Below are 27,412 nucleotides of genomic sequence, written 5' to 3'. Positions count from 1 at the left end.
AATGACTCTTCTTAGTGTCTGGTATATACCGGGACAACCTGAGCTAACTGCTCATGAAAGGCATAAATCCCATGCCCACTGGCTGTTATTATAGGGTACTGCTGACGCCACCTGCTACACTGAGGTGCACTAGCTCAAAACATAGGAACCAATGAATGAGCCAATGAATAATACCACAGCTTGGGGACTGGACCACACTGGAGTAATAGAACCTTTCTTGTGAGACAACATGCTATTGTGCATTGTGCACTGGAAAGACTCCACTACACTGACTGGAATGGAGCCTTAACTAGTACCATTGGTACTGGCATGTAGAGGTGTAGTTTTGGAATCAGAAAGGTGTTGGTTTAATCCCTGGCTACTCCACGGAGTTAAAGACTAGGTAATGAGATAATGGTTAAGTAATGGGGCTCCTCCAGACTAGATAATTGAGGAAAGTGCTTGGTTAAGGGACAGGCATTGATTTTGTCTTTGATTCATTCACTCATTTCATAGAGTCACATGTGGGGTCGTGGAAGGGAGATGCTGCACATGGACAAGAAAACTTAAGTTGCGTCTGAATTCAATCATTTTCTCCATTTCTCATTGTGTGTGTGCATGTGTGTGTGTATGTGTGTGTGTGTAGGTGTGAGGCAGGCACCAAAAAGAAAAGAGAAGGAAGAAAACATGAATGCAAGAAAGGTAGTCAACTTTAGATATTAGTGGGACTCTTTCTGTTGATACCTTGATGGACAGATGGATGAATAAGAGCCCCACCTAAAACATTAAACCTTGCTTCGTTTGGTGGTGGTGTAAGTTTCCAGCCATGTGCCAAATAATGATGTTGAGTGTTGCTCATTAGCTATCACACTGACGTAGGCTATTGAAATAAAATAATAGTGAGTGTAAATTAAGAGTTTATGGTTGTTAACAGGCTATATGGTTCATGACTTTAGCATAGAAAGCAACTATCTGACGACGAATGCAAAATTCTATTTGAAAATGACTTTAGTATCCCTATAGCAGATTCCTGCAATGTACAGATTTTCTTAACAGTGAACATGCAGACCCTTGGACCCCATCCAGAGTATTGGCAACACAATATCAAGATACAGGGGTTACGATTCAATATACTGGGAATTAAAAAAATAACCAAAACTTATTTTTTTTTTTTTTTACATCTGTCTTTGTCCTTCTGTTGTTACCTCTGTCTCTGTCCTGTCGTTACCTCGCCACCCACTTAGAGCCGGGGTCTGTCCAAGGCATATTTTCTTATTTACCTACTTATAACAGATGTGAGGGAGGAATGAAGAAATCCAACAGACAACATTCTTATCCATGATTTATTGTAACGTGCAGTATTGACAAAAATAAAATGCAGCATGACAAATTCTTTTATCAATGTTAGTATTGATTTCCCATAACACTTGGGAAAATAGGAATAAATACCTAAAACAAATTTGTGGGGCTGAATTGACTGGGTGCATTATATTTTACAAATAATTGTCCGCAGTGACTTAGTGCTTTAAGGAAAATGAATTTATGTTGCATCTTAACATCCATCACTTGATTAACTTCACTTAACTTAATGGAATATGACACTGAAAAGTGGGTATCTGAGTATTGAACACTCCGCCCTAGCTGTTGTGAATCCAAACTGACTACAGCTGCCTTCCCACAAAGATGTAAGCTACAGCTTCTACAGTGGGAGACTACTGGATACTCAAGATTTTCAGTGTATTGTTCCTTTAAGGACTGCCAGGGAAAATGAGTGGCAGCCTATGGAGCCTGGGTGGTTCCTAACCCCACAGCATTAGCATACGCAGACAGCAAACTGACTACCTGCCTGGTTTCCAGTGTGAGTCTGGCTTCAGTCAGCCAGTCCTCCACCACTCTCCTGGCCTCTCCTCTCAACTGGTTCACCAGTTTAGCTGCTAACTCCAGATCCCCATGCTCTAAGCAGTAGCTTGCATATGACAGAAGCTTGAATGGGTCTAAATCCTCACTGCACAGCTGGGCAGGTGGCGCCTCCTGTTTCTCCTCAAACAGCAGGGCAGCTTGAAGGTAGGACAAGAAATACTGGTACAAGGAGTTGTGAGATTCATCAATGAGGGCGACCCGGCGTGCGAGCGATCGTAGGGAGTTGAAGCGAGCACGGAGAGAGGCCTCGCTGTACACACCGCGGTGCAGGGATTCCTCTGGAAGAGCTGATGATAGAGCCAAGGCAAAGTCGCTGTCGTGGCAGCTATCTCGCACGGCCTGAGCAGCACCCTCTAGAGGCACAGTGGGGATGTCAGCGTTAGCCGTCTTTAAAGTGTAGTTGAGAGCCTCCACAGAGAGCCAGAGCTGGTGAGCTTTACGGGCCTCCTCCTCCGCTACCACATGGCCTGCATTCAAAAGACAAGAAGGTGTTTACGTGACGTGGTTTAACGAAACACGAAGAACATGTGAAACATCAAAATGTTTTCAAAGCTCCTATTATACCTTTAGATACTTAAACATTTTAACCCAAAGAACAAGAAAGCCATAGAAGGTAAATGGACTGTACTTGTATAGCGCTTCTGACCACTCAAAGCACTTTTACACTACATGCCACATTTGCCCTTACTCACACATTCACACAGTGATGGCTCTACCTCAGAGCCACAGCTGCCCCCTAGACAGCATGCACACAGTGTATTTAAAGTCAGGATATGGTGCATTATATTTGTGACAACACTGAGGCTGGGCACTCAGACAAACATATCATAGCTATCTGCATTTCGTCCATCGCCAGTTAGGTTTTTTTGGGCTGATTTTTGTCATTTTATTTTCCCTCTCTTCCCACTCTTTTTAATAAACAATTTTACCTTTCCAGAACATTTTCCAAGACTTTTTCTAGACAATACAGGACAGTACTTGCTCACAAACAGTCATATAATTTACCAATAGGTGTAGTATTGACACATTTAACCCTAGTTTTATGTCTCCTTGTTTAATGATGCAGCGTTTCATTCAGGTGGGTAGCCGGCACTTATGGGACACTCACATTGGTGGCATGTTTGGCTGTTCTCACCCAAGCAAGCTGCAGTCTCAGTGGAGTGGTCTCCAGCAAACTGACTGCACTTTACTACAGTTTGTAAAACTTGAGATTGTAAAATATGATGCACTGTTGAACATTAAACCACAAAACAGCACAGGAGAGAGCACATGTTGTCACCAGAAGTCAGATTGGCTGCAGTTACGTTTTTAACCTGTATGGGTCTGACAATATCAAATGGTCTCAGTATTTCTAGCCTTTTTCCAGAAAGTGGTGTGTGTATGTGTATGTCTATGTGTAGCTTACTGTCTATGGCCTCCTCCATTCCCTTCAGTCTTGCGTAGGCAGTGTTCATATCCAGAGTGAAGTTATCCAGTTGTTCCTGGCTCAGCTGACGGTAGCGGGTCTCCTGTTCCAGCATCTTACTGCTCAGGACCTGAACACAACACACAGCAGAACTTTGAAGGATTGCTTGCAGCTAGAGAGTCAGAGACATGCACCACGAGAAGCGAGTAGAGTGGATGTGTGGATGTTGCAGACACCAAGGCCCTGTTTAGACCAGGCATTAATAAATGGATCTTGACTGATCAGCTGAATGTCCATTACTACTGTCCACTTGGCTGTTCAATAAAAACATTGAAAAATGTGTTACTTGTTTTTTTCAGTGTAGCTTCTAAATCAATCTAAGTCGCACGTTTACCTGCACTGTCAGCAGGTTAGGATTTCATTACTATACAAGCAGGACACACACTTTTACTTTCTTCATCACAGGGGATGAAGAAAGTAATTAATGCCAGAGAGAGTAAAAGTGTGCCTCCTACTCGCACCACAGTGCGTCTCCCCTGCTGGGCCTTGTGAGCCACTCAGTGCAGGGCAGTAGAGGAGGTTATACCACAGTCACTTGTGATCCAATCTCAGTCCCCTGCTCTACATGCAAAGAAACACATACATCATTGCTGTTTGAAAAGATGAAATGCATGGTTTTTAACCGACAGATTGAGAAAGAAAAAACTTAATGTGTTGTTTTTCAGCGTTTCGTAAAGTTTCTCCTCCCTCACCAACTCTCAACATTGTGTGATTTTTCAGTTCTTTTGAGATAATCGTCATCGGCCGATGTCTGCACTCACAAGGCCAATAAACAAAAAATGCCTTCAGACATGTAGGGGAATTCTTCCATAATCTGGAGAGTTGCTAGTTCTCTGAAGAATTACAAACCCAGTGTGGTGAATCCAATTCCTTTACTCATGCAGCATGGAGGGAAAACTACAGCATAGACGTTCCCTCACGACTTCCAGAATGCTCTCCCTTATATACTCCACAGTACATCATTAAAGCAAAAACACACATGTTGTCCTATCTACATTCCTAATCTAAATTATACATGGAAGTTTGAGGTCTTTCACAAAAATGGTCCTTCAATCTGACCCTATGACTGTGACCAAATGCTCATCAGTCACTCCCTTACCATAAACTACAAACCTCCTTAAGCACTCTCTATACATTACCGACCCCTCCTAAAACATCCATCTACCACAGACACATCTGCTGGCAGCCTGGAATGATGATGTAGTGCTCCCCTTTGTCAGTTTTGGGAAGGTGGTGAAAATGTTGGTTTCAAGCCCTGTACTATAACTCTCATACAGCTTGCTATAAAACCTTACTTTTCTTTCTTTTGATATCGGCATATATATATATATATATATATATATATATATATATATATACACACATACATACATACACACACATACACTTACAGTGTGTGAGAGTGTTCTTGCTTTGACGATTTAATCAGGTAGTTTGTAATCAAGGAATAAGATATAACGAAGCAGCAACTTCCAGTAGTTTGTGATAGTTGGTACACAAGACTGTCAATACTCAAAAAGTACTGACGTTCACCTATAATTCACTGCTTTGTATGCTGTGATATGTATGGTATATGTAGAATGCAGAGCTGTGTCTATCTACCTGCTCAGCATCGACTCTCAGCTCCTGCTCCTGGACTTTGAGGACATCTCGGACGTGGTCTGTGTGAGCAGCTGCCTGACGCCGGAGCTGAGTCCTCATCTCTGCCTCCATCACTTCTCTTAACTCAGACAGCTACGCGCACACGCACACACACACACACACACACACACACACACACACACACACACACACACACACACACACACATTTAATTACTGATACTGTATTGACTCTATGTATTTCACATAGCACTGTTCAATTTTGGCGGTTTAAAAAAAAAAAAAACCCTGAACCACCCTCTGCCCCCTCCATACCTTCCTCTCTTGCTCCAGCCGGGCCTCTTCTTTGATGTGCTGCAGGGCGGTGCTGACAGCTTTCTCCAGTGCTTTCTGGTCCTCCAGCTTCTGCTGCTCCAGCGCTGCATCAATGTGGATCTGCTCTCGGACTCTCTGTTCAGCCAGCTCTCGATTCAGCTGGTCAATGCGGCGGTGAGCGTGGGCGATCAGGGCGTTCAGGTCATCCGATGACAGTTTACCAGCTCACACACAAAGACACAAAAGGATTTTGCAAAAATGTCTCTTTGATCTAAAGAACTGCAACTGTCAAAAATAATTAAGTTTCTCAATGATTAAATTAATATTCTATTTAATGCACCAAATAGTTATATTAAAATAAATGTATCAAATTTCTTTTTAAATTTGCTTCTGTATTCATTTACCTACTTTGCCATTTCATTTTCTATTGAATTGATTTATTTGTACATTTTAAAATATATTTATCTAAGCATTATTTCCCCTTCCAGCCTCCATTTATTTCCCCAAACTTATTTATTTCTGTTTTCTTTTTAAGTTTCTGTATGCATTTCCACTTCGTTATGCAAATGACGGAGTAAATGGTAAATGGACTGTCCTTATATAGCACCTTTCTAGTCTTTCAAACCACTCAATGCTCAGTGTACACTACATGCCACACTCACCCCATTCACACACTGATGGCAGTTGCTGCCATGCAAAGAAAATAAGCATTCACACACAGTCATGCACAGCATCAGGAGCAATTTGGGAGTCAGTGTCTTGCTCAAGGACACTTCGATATGCAGCGTGAGGAGCTGCGGATTGAACCGCCAACCTTCCGATTAATGGACGACCCGCTCTACCTCTGAGCCACAGCCGCCACCAACAGCCGGGTGTCATTGAAGGTGTGTAATTCGGTCAGGTTTTTGCCCTTTGCTTGATCAACATCAGGGTGGAGGGTGTGTGTTTTTGTCACATTTTATAAATCAATTAATTACTTTATTTATTTGAATAATATTTTTTATGTATTTAATGGCACAAGATATTTATCGAGTCATTTATTTATCTCTCATGATTTTGGCAGCAGCAGTCCACCGTGAAAGTTACTTTTAACAATTAAATGATTATCAAAATAGTTTTTTTTTTTTTCAGTCGATTAGATGCAACTCTGATAAAAAGTCAGTTCTGGATGGACACTGTATTATATCCAGTCTAGTGTTATTATGTATAATCAAGTGTCCAGGTGAACTAATCTACCATCTTACTCCGCGTGCTCCATTGGAACACTGCCTGCCTGCCTGCCTGTGTGCGTGTGTGTGTGTGTGTGTGTGTGTGTGTGTGTGTGTGTGTGTCTTACTGAGTCCTTTCCAGTTGGCCTGGATCTCTGGAGTAAGGCTGCTTACTTCCCTCTGGAACTGTTGTTTGGCTTCATTAACCAGTTCACTGTACTGGGAGACAATCTTAGCTTCTGACTCTGCAGAGTGCACCTACATACAGACGCACACACACACACACACAGACACACACACAGGTTGTCATTTGTATTGATTGACAATGAGAAGTAGGTACAGCTAAATTGAGTAAAAGAACTCAACAACACATGATGGCAGATTGTGCACCACCCTAGCTGCAAAGAGAGTCATTTGCTCTCTCTCTATCTACAAAGCGCAGTGTGTAAATAATTTAGTAGTGACAAATCATCATTCGTACCTTAGTGACAACTTTATCCAAGTCCACCACCATGTTATGGAGATTCTCTTCTGCTGCTAAAACCAATGGACGAACGGCAGAGACCTTCAACCCTTTAGACTTGTCAATCACCGACTTTAGACTATCCAATGCTTCACTACAAGGAGAGAAACAAGGCAGAGTTAAGGGGAGGCAAGATTGGAAAAAACAACAACTGAGATACTCCTTACACAGTGTGTGTGCATGTGTGTATGCGTTTATACAAATATCTTACTTGGCTTTGGACAGAGCAGTTTCAGCATCGTTCACAGCACCAGTTCTATCAGCAAGAGCAGCTTCTAGATCCTTCCACTGGGCTGACTTCTCCTGAGGTGGAACCTGGATTTATAACAACTCTTATCACTCTATTGAGAAACAATTATTTTGCCTATTAAAACGTGTCTAGAAGCACAGGAAATACTGGTAAAAAGTTTTGGAGGGCTAGGGGATTTAATTACCACTAACAGGCCACAACATGCAAAGAACACCTTCAGTGGCTTAAAACAATAGAGGTCACAGGCCTCTGAACCCCAGTGACTTTAATACTTCTTATCCACTTGTTGTATGCACTAAATTTAGCATCTCAGTTCATTTAGATAAACAAATAGACACAAACTACGCTGGCAGATCAGACTGCTTTACCTGTGGCTTAGTGGTTACCAATTTCGCTCACAGCAAGAAGGTCCTGGGATTGAATCCCGGCTGGGGGCCATTCCATGTGGAGTTTGCCGGTTCTTTCCGTGTTTAATCAACTGAACACGGGTTTGTAATACAGTGCGCTGTGCAGTTGGGCTTACAGAATATGGAAAGTCTAGGTTGAGTGCCAAAGAAAAAGGCTGTGTGATGGCGAGGTAAAGTGGTGAAAATAATAAAGAAAATAATTAACAGCATTATAAAGTATAAAACACTGGAGATGTGTTAGTGGATGAGATGCACTGTATTAAATAATTAAATTATTAATTGTTGTTGACCTTTTGTGCACAGTGCACTGTACTACCCTCCAACATGAAAACACACCAATTCACATTTGTACCGGCATTACTGTAATCACATCACATCCTAATGGTCAGTGGTGTGGTGTTCTGTACCTCTGCTTCCATAGCCTCCTTCAGTTTGAGAGTGTGCCGTGTGATAGCCTGCAGGGCTGCCTCCTGAGCTCCAATCGCCTGCAGTGTAGCTTTAGCTGAGCTGGTCAGTGACTCTTCAAGACTGGCTGATACAGCTGCAAAACAGTCCGAAACATAGACAGGCAGGAACATAAGACGATGTCAGACAGTGTAGAGTAGGATGAAGAGGATGGCATATTGACACAGCCAGCTGTGGTCAGATGGCGCAACAGGCAGACTGAAATGTATATTTGCTCAGTACATTCACGACTTAGAACTAAGTTATCATAAGGAGATGATAACATAGAAATAAGCGGCATACTTAGCAAAACATTGGCAGATGATGAACTCAGTGATGAACTGCATGATTCATTGCTCTACTTAGTCCCCCTTGGCTTGGAGAGGCATCATGATATGGAAATTTTGCCACAGGAGGCCTCTTTATGAAAATGTTCATACAGGCCTCCAAGTGCTGTCCTTGCAACCTGTTCCTGAGATCTTTTACCCTACCAAAAGTTAGGAAAATATTTGAAATACTTAATTTAAGGATAGTGTTATATTGCTATCACACGCAATCATGAAAATATTGTGTGAGTTGTAGCCCGGTTCATGGTAAATCACGTTCTTTAGTTGTTGTGCAAGTTCACCCTTCATAAGAGTGAGCTCAAAGTGTAGTTCACATTGATAAAAATTTAATGAGTTGCTTTATAAAATACTGTGAGTTTGATGTGTATGGAGGAAACTGTTGGCTCATGGTTTTATCCTTTGATAATTCAATTCAATTTAATTTAATTTGTATAGTGCCAATTTATAACAGAAGTTATCATCTGGGCGGCTATGGCTCAGAGGAAGAGCGGGGTCGTTCCTTAATCGGAAGGTTGTGGGTTCGATCCCCGGCTCCTGGTGCCACATGTCGAAGTTTCCTTGAGCAAGATACTGAACCCCAAATTGCTCCCGATGCCGTGCATCTGTGTATGAATGTTAGTTTCTGTTCGATGGACTTTCCCATCACTGAGTGAATGTGTGTGAAAGGGTGAATGTGGCACGTATATGGTGCTATACAAGTACAGGTCCATTTATCTAGACACTTTTCAAATAGAGCAGGTCTAGACCGTACTCCTTATAACATTATTCATAGAGACCCAACAGTTCCCACCACGAGCAAGCACTTGGCGACGGCGGCAAGAAAAAACTTCCTTTAAGAGGCAGAAACCTAGGTGGGTGGTCGTCTGCCTCGACCTCGACCAGTTGGGATGTGAGAGAACGAAAGAAAGAAAGAAAGAAAGAAAGAAAGAAAGAAAGAAAGAAAGAGAGAGAGAAAAGAAGGACAGAAGGACAGAGACAAAGGTGCACAGCAACAACAGTAGCAACAACTACACTAATAGTAGTGACTGATGGTAATGATGATGAACTAGAAGAAGATGATGACGATGACGACAACGATGGGGGACAATGAGCAGTGATTATAGTAATAATAGTATCTGTAGTAATAATAATAATAATAATAATAATAATAATAGCAATAATATCAGTGATATTAGCAATGGGAGTCAAGCAGGACCATGGCAGGAGGCATCACCAAGATCCATGAGAACCTGCGAGACGAATAATGATTTCTTGCAATAAATATATTTGGTTGTCCATAACCGTTACAGCTGTATTCCTTTTTAGGAAGCACTATAGTACTAATGCGTTCATATGCTTGTGCTCCGCAGTAATTCAAATGGATTCTGAGAGCAGTGGCACTCACTTCCCAGGCAACAACACAGAGGTTGACTCACGTTTCAGAACAGCATTGCACAGATGCGCACAAAAATCCCCTATAAGCCCACCAGGCCTGTGGGGGAAATACTGAACTATACAATACCTGTCTGTAAATGTTGTATGCTCAGGGGGTTGATTGCCACTGATTCTCTATTGTGTGTGTGTGTGTGTGTGTGTGTGTGTGTGTGTGTGTGTGTGTGTGTGTGTGTGTGTGTGTGTGTGTGTGTGTGTGTGTGTGTGTGTGCCTACATGTCGCGATGTCCTGTTCCTCCTGGTCTTGTTGAGCCAGTATGGCTGCCACTTCTTCTACTGGACGTTCTTTCAGTGGTTCTGTTGCTGTAGGTGACTCTGTGTCAGGGTGAACTGCTGCCGTCACTGACGTATCCTGATGTTCATGGCAGTCTTTGTACTCCTCTGGAGAAAACGTGCAGACACAATGTCACATTAGCCAACGTGGAAGTGTCTGAAAACCTGCATTCTATGTAAAGGCCAGCAGGGGGAGCTCCATTGGCAGGAATAACACAGATGCCTTTCAGTCTAATGGAGAATGAGCAGACTTCTCACTTGTTTTATGAGCTCAGTAAACAGTTTCCTAATGAGTTTATGGTCTCTATCAATACTTTCATGTCTTCTTCAATACATTATGATGTTTATTTAGTAAATTATAGTCCAATTTAGAGTAAAACAGACAATAAAGCCGCGTATGCTATCGAGCGTAGCTACCATGTGATTGACAGGCCACTCTTAGTAAGTCCGAGAAACTCAGATCAAACTGTCAAACTAGGCCGTGCTGATCAAATATGAAGCAAGATTCTGTTACCGCATTGCCTATTTCTCACCTAAAACTGCTTCAGAATGTATGTATACAATACACTCAAGTTCTTGCACACTAAACTCATCAAACCAGGTCTTTATGGTTAGGGATGTCCGATAACATCGGCCCTCCGATATTATCGGCCGATATTCACTAAGAAATGTAATCCCGGGAATTATCGGTATTGGGTTTTTATAACCGATGTTTGTTCTGTAGGCTTCAGCATTTCTGAGCCTGCATGAACGCAGCATGGGACATTTACCGGCGCGCTAGATGACGTATAACAACAACAACTACACGCTAGACTGGTTGGTTGCTAACCGTGGCTAACAAGCAAACAATTTAAAGCTGAATGATTTTAATATTAATACAAACACATTAACCAAAGCTAGCGCTTAGCAAACGATTGGCTCTTAACTAACGATTAGTGCTTAGCTAGCGATTAGCTTTAGTGCTCTTTTCAGTATTAATACAATGAAAGTTGAAGTTGTTCTCTTATTTTGCACAGACAGTGTTTACATTTGGAAAGCCATGTTGCATTTATGTATGCATCCAGTGGGGCATCAAAATAAAATTAGGCATAATGTGTTAATTCCACAATAAGAGATATGTTATGTTGTTACCTAACAGTTTTGGTGTAAAAAGCCTGCATATATCGGTATCGGGTGATATTGGTATCGGAAATTGAGAGTTGGACAATATCGGAATATCGGATATCGGCAGAAAAGCCAATATTGAGCATCCCTATTTATGGACCTTGCTTTGTGCTCTGGGGCGCAGTCATGTTGGAACAGAAAAGGGCTTTCCGCAAACTGTTGCCACGAAGTTGGAAGCATAGCAAGGTCTTGGTATGCTGAAGCATTAAGATAGCCCTTCACTGGAGATAAGGGGCCTAGCCCAAACCCTGAAAAACAGCCCCATACCATTATCCCTCCTCCACCAAACCTCACAGTTGGCACAATGCAGTCAGGCAGGTAAAGTTCTCCCGGCATCAGCCAAACCCAGAGTCGACCATCTGGCAGCCAAACCCAGAAGCGTTATTCATCAGTCCACATAACACGTTTCCACTGCTCCACAGTCCAGTGACAATGCGCTTTACACCACTCCATCCGACGCTTGGCATTGGACTTGGTGATGTAAGGTTTGCATGCAGCTGCTCGGCCAGGGAAACCCATTCCATGAACAGTTTTTGTGCTCACATTAATGCAAGTGGAAGTTCGGAACTCTTCAGCTATGGAATCAGCAGAATGTTGATGACATTTACGCACCATGCGCCTTAGCAGTCGTTGACCCAGCTCTGTGATTTTACGTGGTCTTCCGCTTCGTGGCTGAGTTGCTGTTGTTCACAAACGCTTCAACATTCTAATAATCAGTGGAATATCCAGCAGGGATGAAATTTCACAAACAGTCTTATTGCAAAGGTGGCATCCTATCACAGTACCATGCTTGAAGACACTGAGCTCTTCAGAACGACCCATTTTGCATCACAAACGTTTGCAAATGGAGACTGTATGGCTAGGTGCTTGACTTTCGGACAGGTTTCCCCCCACTGCTAAAAAAAAATCCTAGAGGAAACACTGGAATGGCTGATGGCCATTTTAAAAAGTTAATGTCCTAGCCTGATTCAAACACTCATCTAAAAGAAATATCTGCTCACAGAGACTGCCACTAAGTCATTGTCAATAACAGTAAGTATTGATACTTTGATTCCAAAGGGCTTTAACTTTAAGATCAAAGTACTGATGGCGGGACAGGTGCAGCCTGATGATGTTACCTTTCACTGCTGCTCCCTCTGTGTCACATGGAGCAGGAACTGATGTGACCTCACTGATGGCTGAGATGATGTGAGTCGCCTCTGCTGAAGCCTCTGGATGGGACACAAATACAGAAAGACACAGGTGGACAGTGAGGTTGCATGTTTGTGCGTATGTGTGACAAGACTGATGTATAGACTTTTCATGGGCAGTTGTATTTTAACAGAAAACTAAAAAACACCAATCATATAATTAAAGGCCAAATATTACTAGTAACAACATACCTGTTTGTGGAAAGGAAAACCAATCTTATTTCCTGCCAATTGATATCAGTTTAAGGACTAAAAGCCAGAACACATCAGCAGTGGATCACGTGCATCAAAACACCCACACACATTGTTTTCACAGGCCACAACAGGCGTCAAATTGAAACTTGTGATAAGATATAACATAAGAAAATATTGTATCGTGATATTTTATAGCGATATAGTACTGGTTCTTAAAAACAGTACTTATTTTTTGTGTTTAAACCCCCAACAGCTAGATAGCAGTCTTGTAAACATAAAGTGAGGGTCGTGATGTTGGATGTGACAGGGACTTTCTAAATACAGATGCAGATCCCACTGTTCTGGTTGCATAAAGAACCTCCGAAATTGATAATCTTGTTACTACGATCAACATTAGACTCTATCGCTAATATAAAAAGGAAATTATTAAAATATAGGAGATTAGCACCATGGTACAACCATCAAACCCGCCAACTGAAGCAAAAAACAAGGAAATCGGAAAAAGAAAATGGCGAGATAATCTTAAAACTTATAGAAAGGCCCTCCGTAATGCCAGAGGAGCCTATTACTCAGCACTAATAGAAGAAAATAAGAACAACCCTAGGTTCCTCTTCAGCACTGTAGCCAGGCTGACAGAGAGTCACAGCTCTCTTGAGCCACATATCCCCATAAACTTAAGTAGCAATGACTTTATGAGCTTCTTTTATAATAAAATTATTACTATTAGAGAGAGAATTAGTCACCAAATTCCCTCAACAGGTATCACTGGCTCTCCAAGTTTAGGAACTTTAACTAATGTAAACTCAGATATATATTTAGAATGTTTTTCTGCTATCAATCTTCATCAGTTAACTTCAATAATTTCTTCATCGAAGCCATCAACCTGTCTATTAGACACCATCCCAACTAGGCTGCTTAAAGAAGTCGTACCCTTAATTGGCACTTCTTTACTGGATATGATTAATCTTTCTTTATTATCAGGATATGTACCACAGTCCTTTAAAGTAGCTGTAATTAAACCCCTTCTTAAAAAGCCCACTCTTGACCCAGGGGTTTTAGGCAACTATAGACCGATTTCTAACCTCCCGTTCCTCTCTGGAGAAAGTAGTCGCCAAAGAGTTGTGTGACTTTCTACATAACAATAGTTTATTTGAGGATTTTCAGTCAGGATTTAGAGTTCATCACAGCACAGAGACAGCTCTGGTTAAAGTTAATAATGACCTTTTGATTGCTTCCGACACTGGACTTGTCTCTGTACTTGTATTATTAGATCTTAGTGCTGCATTTGACACCATTGACCATGATATTCTTTTACAGAGACTTGAGCATCAAATTGGCATTAAAGGAACCGCACTAAGCTGGTTTAGGTCATACTTATCAGATCGTTCGCAGTTTGTACACATTAACGATGAATCTTCAATAAATACTACAGTTAGTCATGGAGTTCCACAAGGTTCTGTACTTGGACCAATACTATTTACTTTATATATGCTCCCTTTAGGCAACATTGTTAGGAATCACTCCATTAACTTTCATTGCTATGCAGATGATACGCAGTTATATCTATCAATCAAGCCCAATGAAATTAATCAATTATCTAGATACACAAACATGTCTTAAGGACATAAAATCCTGGATGAGCTGCAATTTTCTGATCTTAAACTCAGAAAAAAACGAAATTCTTGTACTTGGCCCCAAAAACCTCAGAGACTTACTGTGTAAAGATATAGTTACTCTAGATGGTATTACCTTGGCCTCTAGCACCACTGTCAGGAATCTTGGAGTCATCTTTGATCAGGACATGTCCTTTAATTCCCACATAAAGCAAACCTCTAGGACTGCCTTCTTTCCTTTCTTTCTTTCTCTTCCTCTTTCTGCACTCATTCATGTCCCATTAATGCATGTTACTAACTTTACTTCTTCCCCGGAGTTCTTGTGCTTTCTCGTCTGGCAGGTTCTCATGGATCCTGGTGGTGCCTCCTGCCATGGTCCTGCTTGACTGCCATTGCAAATATCACTGATATTATTGTTATTATTAGGGACCGAGCCAGTATCAACTGGAAGGTCCCTATTGTTTTTGGTATGTTTATTATTATTAGCCCTTTTGACTGCATTTTTGACCCCCTGAACATATACGAAAAGTCTATTTAATTTGGCAAAGTTGTCGGGCCTGGTTTAATCTTGGATATTCTTTGCGTCGCTTTCAGGTTGGCCACTAGGTGGTGCTACTTTTAGGCAAAGTTCGATAGGCTAATAACTTCCGCATCGTTTGTTGCACATTCAAAAACCTTATATCCACGCGTACGGTGAATGGAGCTGAATCTCCCTATATAAGCCACGCCCACTTCCACCTAGATTTTTTTTCCACTAGAGTGTGAAATGTCCATAAACTACATTTTTGTGTTCCATCCATGCGCTTTTGTCCGATTCGCACGAAACATTGCAAGTAGCATCCGGGTTTAATTTAAAGTATTTTGATATTTCAAAAATTAAGCACGCTATAAAATGAGCACGTCCTGTTGATTTTTCGTCAAAAAAGGAAGTGGGGCATTTCTCCACATTGGTATGTCCGATTGACACCAACCTTGGGTCAATAGTTCCTCATGTCTTCATTAGGCATCATGCACAATTTCAGGCCATCGCCACAAAGTGGCGCTCTTTAAAATGAAGAAGTCTATATCTCCACATCGGCAAGTGTGATTAAAACGAAACTTTGTACGATGATTGCCCATGGCTCCCTGAGGCTCACCTAAAAAGGGAAAAAAATCACTCCACTGGGTGGTGCTCTGGTGGCAGGGTAAATAGTTATGTATATGAAATTGACAGGGCACATGTAGAATGTTACCTGTAGCTCACATACCAAAAATCGTGTTTGTAGCGCCCCCTACAGTATTTCAACAAAGCAGCCCCGACGCCACGTGTCACCAATATGTATGAAACGCGGTAGGCACGTGTAACGTGCCGAGACCTACAGAAAGCCTCTTGGACCCATGCCCCAAAACCCACAGGAAGTCGGCTATATTGATTTTCATTTTCACTCTTGGCGGCCATTTTGTTTGTCATTTGCACATTTTCGCCTTGTATTTGAACAAACTACTCCTAGGGAATTTATCGGATCTGCTTCAAAGTTGATCAGTACGGTCACAAAATGTTGCTGAATGAACAGCGTGCTTTAAGTGACTGTACATTGAAGGGCGTGTCCGTGGTGTGCAGTCAAAGTTGGCCATTTTGAATTCCGTGGTCTTGTATTTGAACGAACAAACTCCTTGGGAATTTATCAGATCTGCTTCAAAATTAGTCAGTACAGTCAACATACACTACTCACAAAAACTTAGGGATATTCGGTTTTCGGATGAAATTTCAGAATGTACATAAAATGCACTATAACCTTTCCAGGTGATCTTAATTTGACCTTCTACTTAAATGCCCTACTTTCATGATATAATATCACTGTAGCATCAACGTTTTACATTTTCCATAAATTTCAGCCGATATGTTGCTGATTAAGAGTTGTGCGATTTGTGACTGTACTTTGAAGGACGTGTCCGTGGCGCGCCGCCAAAGTTGGCCATTTTAAATTCTGTGATCATTTTCGGTGAATTTTTGCCTTGTATTTGAACAAACACCTCATAGGGAACTTATCAGATCTGCTTCAAAATTGGTCAGTACAGTCAAAAAATGTTGTTCATTAAAATTTGTGCAATTTGTGACTGTACGTTGAGGGGCGTGTCTGTAGCGTGACATCAAAGTTAGCCAGGATCAGTCGAATGTCAAACTGTGATGCCATTTTCAGCAGTTTGCAGTGATTTTCAAAATCGATCACTGCAATCTAGACACATTGGTGATCATAAGTTAATCAAATATTTACTGTGCGTCAAACTGTGTGTCCGTGGCGTGGCGCTGAATTTCCACCTTTTGCAGTGAAGAGTCTCTCTATGAAAGCGTAAGTCTTTTGCAGTGTCTGAAACGTGTGACAACGTAGAGTGGTCTCCCTCAGCTTCTGGCGATGAGGGCTTGGGAGTGGGGTGACGTGAAAATTTCATGTTGTGGTCCACACGTGTTGCGACGGCATGTGACGCGGCCGCAGCACGCCCCGAGTTCCGTGGTGTGCGAGGTCCCGCCCAATGCCGCTTGCAGCTTTAATTATTATTATTATTATTAGGGACCGAGCCAGCGACCGGCAAGGTCCCTATTGTTTTTGCTTCGTTTCTTATTATTATTATTTTTAGCCCCTTTCGACTGCATTTTCCCCCCCTGAACATATACGAAAACTCAATTTTATTTGGCAAAGTTGTCAGGCCTGGTGAAAAATTTTAGATTCTATGCGTCTCTTTTGGGTCGGCCACTAGGTGGCGCTATTATTTACGAAAGTATTTTCACTTTTTGGTTACTTAATAACTTTTGCATATTTTGTCGCACATTCAAAAAACGTATATCCACGCGTTCGGTGAATGGAGCTTAATCTCTCCATATAGGTCCCGCCCACTTCCGCCTATAATTTTTTTTCGTTAGAGCGCTAAATGTGCTTAAAGTACCTTTTCATGGTCCTCCTACACACTTTGTCCGATTCGCACAAAATTTTTCACCTAGCACCTGGGTACCGCCCTGGCAAAAAAAGTAATTTGAACCTTTTTGAAATTTCAAAAAATAAGCGAAAGCAAATCAAAATTTGTGAGTACAGTCAAAAAATGGTTCTGATTAAAAGTTGTGCTATTTGTGCATGTACGTTGAAGGGCGTGTCCGTGGCGTGCCCTCAAAGTTGGCCATAGTGAATTCCGTGCGCATTTTCGTGAATTTTTTGCCTTGTATTTGAACTCCTCCTCCTAGGGAATTTATCGGATCTACTTCAAAACTGGTCAGTACAGTCAAAAAATGGTCCTGATTAAAAGTTGTGCTATTTGTGCATGTACGTTGAACGGCGTGTCCGTGGCGTGCCCTCAAATTTGGCCATAGTGAATTCCATGCGCATTTTCGGTGATTTTTTCACGTTGTATTTGAACGAACTCCTCCTAGGGAATTTATCGGATCTGCTTCAAAATTGGTCAGTACAGTCAAAAAATGGTGCTGATTAAAAGTTGTGCTATTTGTGCTTGTACGTTGAACGGGGTGTCTGTGGCGTGAGGGCAAAGTTGGCCACTTTGAATTCTGTCATCATACAAACTGATAGAAAAGTTGAGCTGTGACTGTACATTAAACCGCGTGCCAGTGACAACTTGTCCATTTCAGCAGATTCGCCATAAAATAGTGCTCATAACTTCAGTGTGCAATGTCCAATCTTCAATAAACTTCATATATTCTGAAACAGTTTTGCCCTGAACACGTCCTCATAACTTCAGCGTACGTGGTCCAATCTCAATGAAACTTCACGTGTTCGATAACACTCTCGCCTTGAACATGTCTACATGACAACATTCAGACATAGTGATAGCGCCACCTACTGGCAACAGGAAGTAAGCGCTGCATGGCGATTTTGAGCTGAGATACGTGAAATGACCGTGCCGGTGACGACTTGTCGAATTCAGCCGATTCGCCATAAAACAGCACTCATAACTTCAGTGTGCAATGTCCAATCTCCAATAAACTTCATATATTCTGTAACAGTCTCGCCCTGAACACGTCCTCATAACTTAGGCGTACGTGGTCCAATCTCAATGAAACTTCACGTGTTATAACAGTCCCGCCCTGAACTTTTCTACATGACAATATTAAGACATAGTGATAGCGCCACCTGCCGGCAACAGGAAGTAAGCGCTGCGTGGCAATTTTGAGCTGATTTACGTGAAATTTCATGTTTTGATCCGCACGTGTAACGACGGCACGCGACGCGGCCGCAGCACGCCCCGAGTTGCGTGGAGTGCGAGGTCCCGCTCAACGCTGCTTGCAGCTTTAATTAATATTATTATTACTACTACAGTTACTATTATTACTATTGTCACTGCTCATTGTCCCCCATCGTTGCTGTTGTCGTCGTCGTCATCGTCATCATCTTCTTCATGTTAATCATCATCAGTCACTACTATTAGTGTAGTTGTTGCTACTGTTGTTGCTGTGCAACTGTCTGACTGTCTCTGTCTCTCTCTCTCGCCCCAACTGGTCGAGGCAGACGACCACCCACCTAGAGCCGAAGGATCTGTCCTAGGTTTCTGCCTCTTAACAGGCAGTTTTTCCTTGCCCCCGTCGCCAAGTGCTTGCTCATGGTGGTACTGTTGGGTCTCTGTAAATGTTATGAGGAATTCGGTCTTTACCTGCTCTATTTGAAAAGTGTCCTGAGATAACTTCTGTTATGAATTGGTGCTATACAAATAAAATTGAATTCAATTGAATTGAACAGCTGATTCTTCCACTTAGCGGAGCAGAGCTGCAGTTTCCACTAACTGTAACATTCATTCAGCCAGAGCCCATAAATAACAGTTCAAATCAAGTAGAATGTATTATATTTTACAGAAAAATCTATTTAACCTTTTGCAGTGTGAGGCTCATACTTCACAGCTTCAGCGTAAAACAGGCAGACACTTTCCAGTGTTTTCAATAAGCCACTTTTGGAGAGGTTTTGGGTTACTAAGAGATAAAAAAAAAAAAAAATAGAACAAAGGGTTTTTTTATGAGTAATTTTTGTAGTATTGTTGAAATAAACAAAATAAATTGTATTATATACCTCCAGAGACCCATAATGTAATTCGGTTACCAGGTGTCCATTTGGAAATCTGCCTAGATATTACCCTACAAAAAACACTGCTAAACACTCATATTTTGGTGTTTTTCCATCTACTTTGTACCAGGATTTGGTCAGGCATGTGGCTGTGGCTCCATTCAGTTTCTAGGCCTAAATACCACAGCCACAGGTAACTGTCTATACTTTTTAGGTGAGAATAAAATTGCAATTTCCACTGTGTTTGAGCTGGTGTTACTCAGTGTCAGTAACACTTAGAGTAAATCTGGAGAAGAAACTTCCAAGGGTTAGCTTTCAGGAATGATCAAGCCTGTAGTCATAGGGGTTCAAGAACAGTAACCATTTTATTTTGGGTATGTCGTTTTCAGCCTTGTCTTCAAAAATAGGACGGCCGTCCAAAGTGTCTGTTGCACATACAATTAGCAACCACAACAACAAATGTAAATTTGTTAATAGGCTGTATGCATTTTGATGTAACTATCTACAGCATTTCCAAAACAGACTTGATGCCAAGTGGTGTGAACAGCTCTGACATGGGAGCAGAAATGAAAAGTAAGTATTTTTTTCTGTTCCAGTTAAGTGTCTGGTAAACCTGCTTTGAAATATCATAGTGCGAAGTTTCAAACAAAATACATACCCAGTTTTAAGTAATCTGAGTGAAGGGATTAAATGCAATTTAAAATATCAAGGACAGCATCGATTTTTTCCAAGATATCTGGTCATTTTAGTCAATTTCGAAGTGTTTCCATGACTGGCAAGTTAGTCTCTAAATTTCCAGGTATTCCAGATTTTCCAGGACGCGTGGGAACCCTGAATGAATAAAATCAAGTTGAGTGTGTAACATCTATTCTATAGGATCTATTGTCAGAAATGGAATATAATATTCATAGGTATGTTTTCATTAGTGTATAATAACCTGAAAATAAGAATTTCTGTAGTTTTGTCTTGAAATTAGCTGTTTTTTTTTACTGTCAGTATTCTACAGTAGCCCAGAAGGCACAAACTAAACACTGGCTCTAGTTTCTCCTACACACTTGGAAGGAGAGGATGAGCCAAGAATGTTGCATTGAGTAACTATTCCTCCAGATGTCACTAAATCCTACACACTGGACTTTTAATTGTTTCAGGTCTAAAGCATAGTGAAAGGCACAGGAGCAAAGCATTCTATAGCTAAAGTAGGACAGAAGACAGCTTACCCTGGGATACATCTGTGGGTGCATACAAACAACAGAGTGCACATAAATCCTTTAAGCAAAACTAAAATGAATCACATACAATAACAGTGAATCGTAGGATCCAACATTATGGCTCAATCTTTCTCCCTAAGACTGTCCTTACCTGTAGGTCTAAATATCAGAACCAGTCAACCTGAGGTGATCAAAACTAGTGTTATTAGCTAACTGGTCAAAGGCAATAACTGAAGTCATTAGCTTCAAGAAGACAAGCAACATGAAAATGCCTCATTTAGAAAGATTTCATTGACATATTAGCCACCTATACTGGATGTTGTACGCTGGATTTCTACAACACTGTGCTGTAGTCTCTAAAGCCTAAAAAAGCCAGTCGCCCCATTGGCCTAGTGGTCTAAGATGGCCTGAGGGAGACCTGTAGTTAAATACATTTTGAGATGTTCTGATAGCATCTTATTCGTCCTGGTGGTACTATGCTGACACACTGCTGGCCTCTAGTGTCCCCCAAGCTACAAAATACCACAGGGCACTTTACTGTACAACTACTGTAACAGCAGTAACTCAAAAACATTACAGTACATAATAAATGCGTCTCAACCAGATCAGAGACTTACCCTCTATGCTCTGTGCAGGCTGTATTGGGACAGGACTCATCTCACTGGCTGGACTCTCTGCTGCCTCCTTCACCTTCTTCTCTGACTTGGCTTTGGACACATTCGTCTGTTTGTCCATCATAGAAGGAGGCTGCGCCAACTCCTTCTGGACAGCAAGGACAGCAGCCACTTTGACACAATCATTTTGAAGGCCAAAACAGCCAAAATCCCAAATAAATGAATTACCCAATATCTAAATATACCATTAAATGCACACAAAAAATAAATATGGGCATTAATTAATTCATAAATGTGACATTGATATTTCTGTTTTAATTTGCTTCTGTAATGCAAGGGTAAATAAATAAAGAAACAAATTACATTTCTATCATAATGCAGAATTTTTGTGTATTCTTATGTATTGTTGGTTGTCCCATATGGCAGTACCAAAGATGCATTTCCATTTTATGTTAATTTAATGGACAATAACCTGATCTGAATCTGTACAGCCAGTCACAGATACTTCGGATCAGCTCGGTGTATCTCTAATTAAAAGTAACTGCATTTATTTCCCAGCTGTATTTAGGAGTGGATTTTTCTCTTCTACACCCTATTCTCCAAACAGTCTGATCTGATAAAGAAGAGATTCCAGCCATAGCACATTGTCCAAACGTGCAGTTAATACATCCTGACCTGTTTCTTGATGGGGAGGCCAGATTTTGGAGAAGGCGGACCCAAAGCCAAACCCAACAGCCAATCTGAGTATGGAACATTGTTCTCCACAGCCGCTCTGAACTTGTTGTCCCATTTGGCGTAGAGTATTGTACCTCCAATGCCACCTCCGACAGTCACCAAGCCAGCAGCAACCACTTTAGCAGCACCACCACCACTGAGGAAGAGACATCTGTCAGTCTATCATATTTGTCAATATGCACTCTTCCTATAGTCAAGATGGTTAAATGTGCAAGCTCTCCATTTGACTCACATCTCTGTACAGTGTGTGTGTGTGTGTGTGTGTGTGTGTGTGTGTGTGTGTGTGTGTGTGTGTGTGTGTGTGTGTGTTATAATACCTGGTCTCTCCTGCTGTGTAGTGCCGGCAGTGTTGCAGATTGGTCAGACGGGTTTTCCCGAAGTTATTCTAGAGAGAGAGCAGGAAAGGTAGATAAGAGAGGAGGAAGAAAGTCAGTATTAGACAGACAGGCAGTTCATGCTCTGTTACTGCTTGACCTGCTATTAAATGTGTTTACTTCTGTGTACCTTGTTTCAGTTTTACAACCATTATGTTTCATCCACTGGATAACAACACATTACTCTTGGCATAAAGAGAAGCCACTTTCTGGAGTTTGATGGATTGAGGATTGAATGAGTTTTAGTCTGACTTGTGTTGTTGTTCAGCTGACAAAAGCTGAAATTACCCACAAGAGAAGCATCCACTGTCGGCCAGCATAATCATCACTACGTGACGTAATCTGTATTTTAGCAATTTTTCTATTTTGGAAGTGAATGATAGAGTCAGAGGATTTATTACTTTACTTAAGAAAGGGAGAACCTGAGCACTCAGATAAAATGAATGGCACCTGGCAGAAACATTTTGTAATAGGAATGTGAAGACAAGGCAAATATGTGAAGATCCAAATAAAAAATGTTTTTCACTTTGGTCCTTCGATGTCTGCTATCACAGAGTGATAAACATAAAGTGTCTTCAGACACATCTGCTGACAAGGCTGTCAGTGTGGCTGCTAAACTACAGGTTATGAACTCAAAATGTAAAGAGCAGGTAATTATCGGTAATGGTGTCCGTAAAAAAAAAATCCATAACGTGCATCCCCAATCATCATGATATTAATAGTCGTTGTTCACTGAAAACTAAATTTGTGATGCAAAAAGGAAAATTCCCACACTAATTGTGAATCATTTCGCAATATATGTCAGTCTGAACAGTCGCAATGTGATGTTTTTACCATATCCTGCCGCCCTATAACAACATACAGTATGCCATGTAATAAACATCAGAAAAATGTATTAATTAACCTTACATTATACACAAAAACATGTAGTGCTCTGTTACAGACGGCGTTTTACAAGCACTATGGCCCGGAAGAAGCCCGTGTGCTGGAGCCTCTGGGTGAGATCTGAGACCTGAGCCGTGGGACAGTGCTGGCTCCTGGCTCCTGGCTCCTGGCTCCCTGCTGGTGGACTGTAGTGGGGACTTTCTCAAACATAAAGCCGATACGAAAAAGCCTATTTGTGGGAGTGAAGGACAGCGGGGAGCTTTTCGATGACATTACGTAGCTGAAATGGGCTGATACTAACCAGATATAAACTATGTAACGTTATTTCTTACAAGATTGCAGATCAGCGGAATGTTGTCACATTTAACAATGTTGGTTGATATATTACATGCTTTCTATCAAGCGTTTACTCTTCTACCGACATGAAAATAAAAACAAAATGATGTCTGTTCATTTTAGGTTGACGGCAGTGACTTTTTGTAGACGGCTGTTTGACCTCCCCAGTCAACTCGTTAGCTTGCTTATGGTTGAAATTGTATTAGCCTTCTGTCACTGGAAGCTAGCCAACCGGCTAGCTCTGCTGTTATGCGTTGTTGACATCGGTTCTACCTGATAACAACGTCAATAACGTGCCGTGTTCATTCTGAACTTTAACATTAGGCAGCATTTAGAGTAAACAAGCCAAGCTTATTTACAGTAAAATCCGCTATGGCACCTTGAGCCAGGCTGTGGGTCACTGAATGACAGCACGCTAATGCCAACATGGTAGCTAGCTGACTGTAGCTAAGTAAAGGAAGACCTACCCGGGCTGTGGCATTAGCTCCTCTCAGACAAGCTCTCAGCATGGTCCTCAATCACTTTGTCTTGAAATGCTTGTCAATTTTACCTTAACACTAACTAACGCAGCTCTTTGCTTCTCTCCTTCTTTGCGTTTTCTTTTTCCTTCTACTTCTTCGGCTTTGTAATTTAGGTAGTTTAAACGCTTGTGTGCGCAATACTGCCTCCCTTAGTCAAAACTAGAAATGAACGCACAGTTCTCTCAAGCTCCATGTCATTCCTTATTGAGAAAACAGATATTAAAGTCCCCCTCCAGTCAGTCTTGTTCCTACAGTGTGATGTTTGAATGATGTATTTGCAGAGTTAGACACAACAAATGTTTTTTTTGTTTTTTTTTTACACTGATCATCAACATCTTATCTGCTGAAAGTGTAAAGTTTCTCTGTTTCTCTTGAAAATCTAATTTAAGGGGCGGGGCAAATGCACATGATTTGTGACATCACAAATAGTTTGGAGGTAAATAGACCTTTATCACAGCAGTCATGACATGAAATAGTAGGGTAAACATCTACACACAGACCACTTGCACAGAAACATGCAAATGGTCTAAGGCTTTGTGTTTTAGTATAAGCCTGCAACTCTTGTTGGTTGAATATTTTAAAGCTTTTCTGTGTATTGCAATGGTTTCACTCCCCATCAGTTTTGGGATTTACATCCACTTACCTAATTGCCTTTGGAGTGGGTTGGAAAACACCATATGTTAAGTTTTTGACAGGGGTGTCTGTTTTTTTGTCAGTGCAAGAAGGAGTGCTACCGCTGGTCCTTCATCCCAAGACCTTTTAGACTCTTAAACTCTTTGCACTATTTAATTCATTACTTGCACCATTAATACTGTATAGTTCAGAGAATTAAATTAATGCTGTCTATGCATATGATTGTAATAGTAGACCACAACCATGGGGAAGGAGAGCATAGAAGAGGAAAAATAAATAAATAAATGAAAAATAATATTAATAATAATTTAATAAAGAAAAAAGGAAAAAGAAAATAAGTAAACAGAATAAATGAAAATTAAAACATTTCACCTTTCCATTTTCCTATACAGTGTCAATATTCATGTGTATACACCATTTGGACCAATATTATGTATGGATAATAATAATATAGAATTTATTATACAAACTTGCTGAAACATTGAAATTTCCCCATTGTGGGACAAATAAAGGAATATCTAATCTAATCTAATCTAAAGCCTTAGAAAAAAGGTCAGTTTCTCCATTTCATAGATTTCTTTTGTTTTTGTTATCCGCTCTCCTTTTGTTGGTGGGTCCTTATCTAACCATTTGTTAGTTGGAATATTACCTAAATATATTGTGTCAAAACTATGTTCCATCTCAAAACCCATTATTGTTTTCATTTCTGTTACTACCTCTAGCCAATAGGATTGGATTACTGGACAATTCCAAAATATGCGAAAGTGATCAGCCATTTAATTTTTACATTGTCTCCAGCATTGCCCAAAATCTGCTCTACCATTCTGTAACTATTTTCTTATTGGAACATTAAAAAAGCTGATAATATTCTTCCATGAAAATTCTATCCACTGGCCAGAACTTGAAGTGGTGGATTGTATTTTACATACAGTATATCTAGTCACTCCTCTTCAGTCAGTGTTCTGTATGCTAACTTCTCCCATTTTGCTTTAATATATAAAATTGAGTGGTTCTTGGAGGATTGTATGCAGTAGTAAGTATCTATAAAAATCCTGTCTATCTACATCATGAGTGTCAGTAAGATACTAAAGGCTTTCCAAGCCTGTATTGGTTGAGATTAAGCATCCATTGTTTAAACCTCAAATCCAGTAGTGCAGGTTTAACATTCTTTGTATCAGATATTAAGAGGAACCACTGTCCAATAACTTAATTTATCTGAATGCATTCTCTTAGAATTTTTATCACCCATAATTGATTGCAGGGGAATATCCAATTGGCTTATTTGTAGTTCTTTCCATTTTGCATTGGACTTGGTGATGTAAGGCTTGCGTGCGGCTGCTCGCATCCTATCACAGTACCACGCTTGAAGTCACTGAGCTCTTCAGAACGACCCATTTTGCCTCACAAATGTTTTCAAATGGAGACAGTATGGCTAGGTGCTTGACTTTATACACCTGTGGCAAGGGGTCTGATTGAAACACCTGAATTCAAGAATTAACAGGTGTGGCCAAATACTTTTGTCCATATAGTGTATATTGTGCTGTTTCTTTAACTAGAACTCCTGTTATTTCAACATCGTCTTCAGTCCCTTTCCTGTAATCTAGGATTCTGTGTCTCTCTGAGTTGAACATAATAAAGTAATCAAACCTCGAGTGGACATCATGGGAGTGGGAGAAGAAAATAAACTACTTTGCAGATGGGTGGAATTCCCTCCATATATCAATTATAACAATCCTTTAAGCATTTTTCTTACATATGACTCAGGGTTAATTTTTTGTTGCTGGATTTGTAGAGTCTGGGGTGCAGCTGTACATTCCAGTCCTCCACAAAACAGGAACCTCTGAAGCGATTATATCAAATATTTTCTTAATTAATAATTTGTTAAGCATATTTTTTATCATATCATGTTTTTTCTATTCCATTTTTTATTTAATGTGTACTTTTCTTACCGGTTGTGTTGTATGTTGTATGTTGTAGTAATGTAGCTGTGATATGAACAATGTACATTGTTATGGTTATAATTTCTTACTATAATTTGATACTTAAGGTGTACAACATTTTTTCAGTTTTTAGATGGGGCAATGAACATAAGACAAAGGCAGTTGAGGAGTATTGGTAAAAATATGCCGATATGATACGTTGCGATACGGAGAATTCAATATATTGCAATATATCGCAAGCAGATTGATTCTTTTTTTAAATGAATCGGTGAATGAAAGATTTAATTCACAGACATGACCAGTTATTCATTAATCCATCATTGTCATTAAATAATTGATGGAAATAACAATCCAGTGTAGTAACACTTTTTTCTAATGTTAACCAAATTTGTCAGTGCATAGCACACATGCACTGTTACATCTAGGGGTGACTGTTACACTGTGCTCAGCTCTGCACATTTGAATTTCAATTATACTTTGTAGTATGGTGTACCGATTCGGTGCCTCACCGACAGAGCTCTCCACATAGATCCTAACTGATGCTTTTTCCCTTTAGTAAAAGCTAGGATCTTAAGCTCAGCATTGTACAGACCAAGATTCTGCTATACCAAAACCTCTATCAGCCAGTATCACATCACCTGGGCCAAGCTGATCCAAAAAAAAAAATCCACTTCTTTCAGTCAATTGCTGGTTGGACTTTCTTGTGGTTTTTATGCAAGTTTGAGAGTCCTGCTTAATAGGCATCTTGGTATAACCTTTTACATTCACACGCTTTGATAAAACCCAATTTGATAGTAGTTTTAGT

General features: G+C 40.7%; 1 protein-coding gene across 2 annotated transcripts; it reads right to left on the bottom strand.

Moving 5' to 3' along the window:
* Positions 1-1,308: 1,308 nt before the first annotated feature.
* On the bottom strand, positions 1,309-24,160 carry immt (inner membrane protein, mitochondrial (mitofilin)). 2 transcript variants are annotated; one of them, XM_051421227.1, is made up of 14 exons: positions 23,981-24,160; positions 22,236-22,303; positions 21,859-22,054; positions 21,187-21,328; positions 12,446-12,538; positions 10,107-10,271; positions 8,076-8,209; positions 7,223-7,326; positions 6,970-7,105; positions 6,617-6,746; positions 5,281-5,504; positions 4,967-5,098; positions 3,305-3,434; positions 1,309-2,366 (listed from the first exon to the last, which is right to left on the bottom strand). In XM_051421227.1, exons 1-14 carry the CDS (start codon positions 24,020-24,022, stop codon positions 1,759-1,761), a joined length of 2,304 nt encoding a protein of 767 aa, XP_051277187.1. In that variant the 5' UTR covers positions 24,023-24,160; the 3' UTR covers positions 1,309-1,758. The 2 variants fall into 2 exon arrangements, with proteins under 2 accessions (XP_051277187.1, XP_051277186.1); XM_051421226.1 differs by having other exon boundaries at positions 21,187-21,331; positions 23,981-24,159.
* Positions 24,161-27,412: the final 3,252 nt, after the last annotated feature.

The sequence above is a fragment of the Dicentrarchus labrax genome, unplaced genomic scaffold (genome assembly GCF_905237075.1).
Source record: "Dicentrarchus labrax unplaced genomic scaffold, dlabrax2021, whole genome shotgun sequence".
In the NCBI taxonomy this organism is placed as follows: domain Eukaryota; kingdom Metazoa; phylum Chordata; class Actinopteri; family Moronidae; genus Dicentrarchus; species Dicentrarchus labrax.
The sequence above is the reverse complement of the archived record's forward strand: the minus strand, read 5'-3'. Positions and strand labels throughout refer to the sequence as shown.

Coding starts and splice junctions, on each gene's coding strand:
- immt (XM_051421226.1), bottom strand. CDS start 24,022: ATGCTGAGAGCTTGTCTGAGAGGAGCTAATGCCACAGCCCGG. Junction 5,505..6,616: donor GGCCAACTGGAAAGGACTCA/GTAAGACACACA, acceptor TTTGTGTGTGAG/CTGGTAAACTGTCATCGGAT. Junction 2,367..3,304: donor AATGGAGGAGGCCATAGACA/GTAAGCTACACA, acceptor TTTTGAATGCAG/GCCATGTGGTAGCGGAGGAG.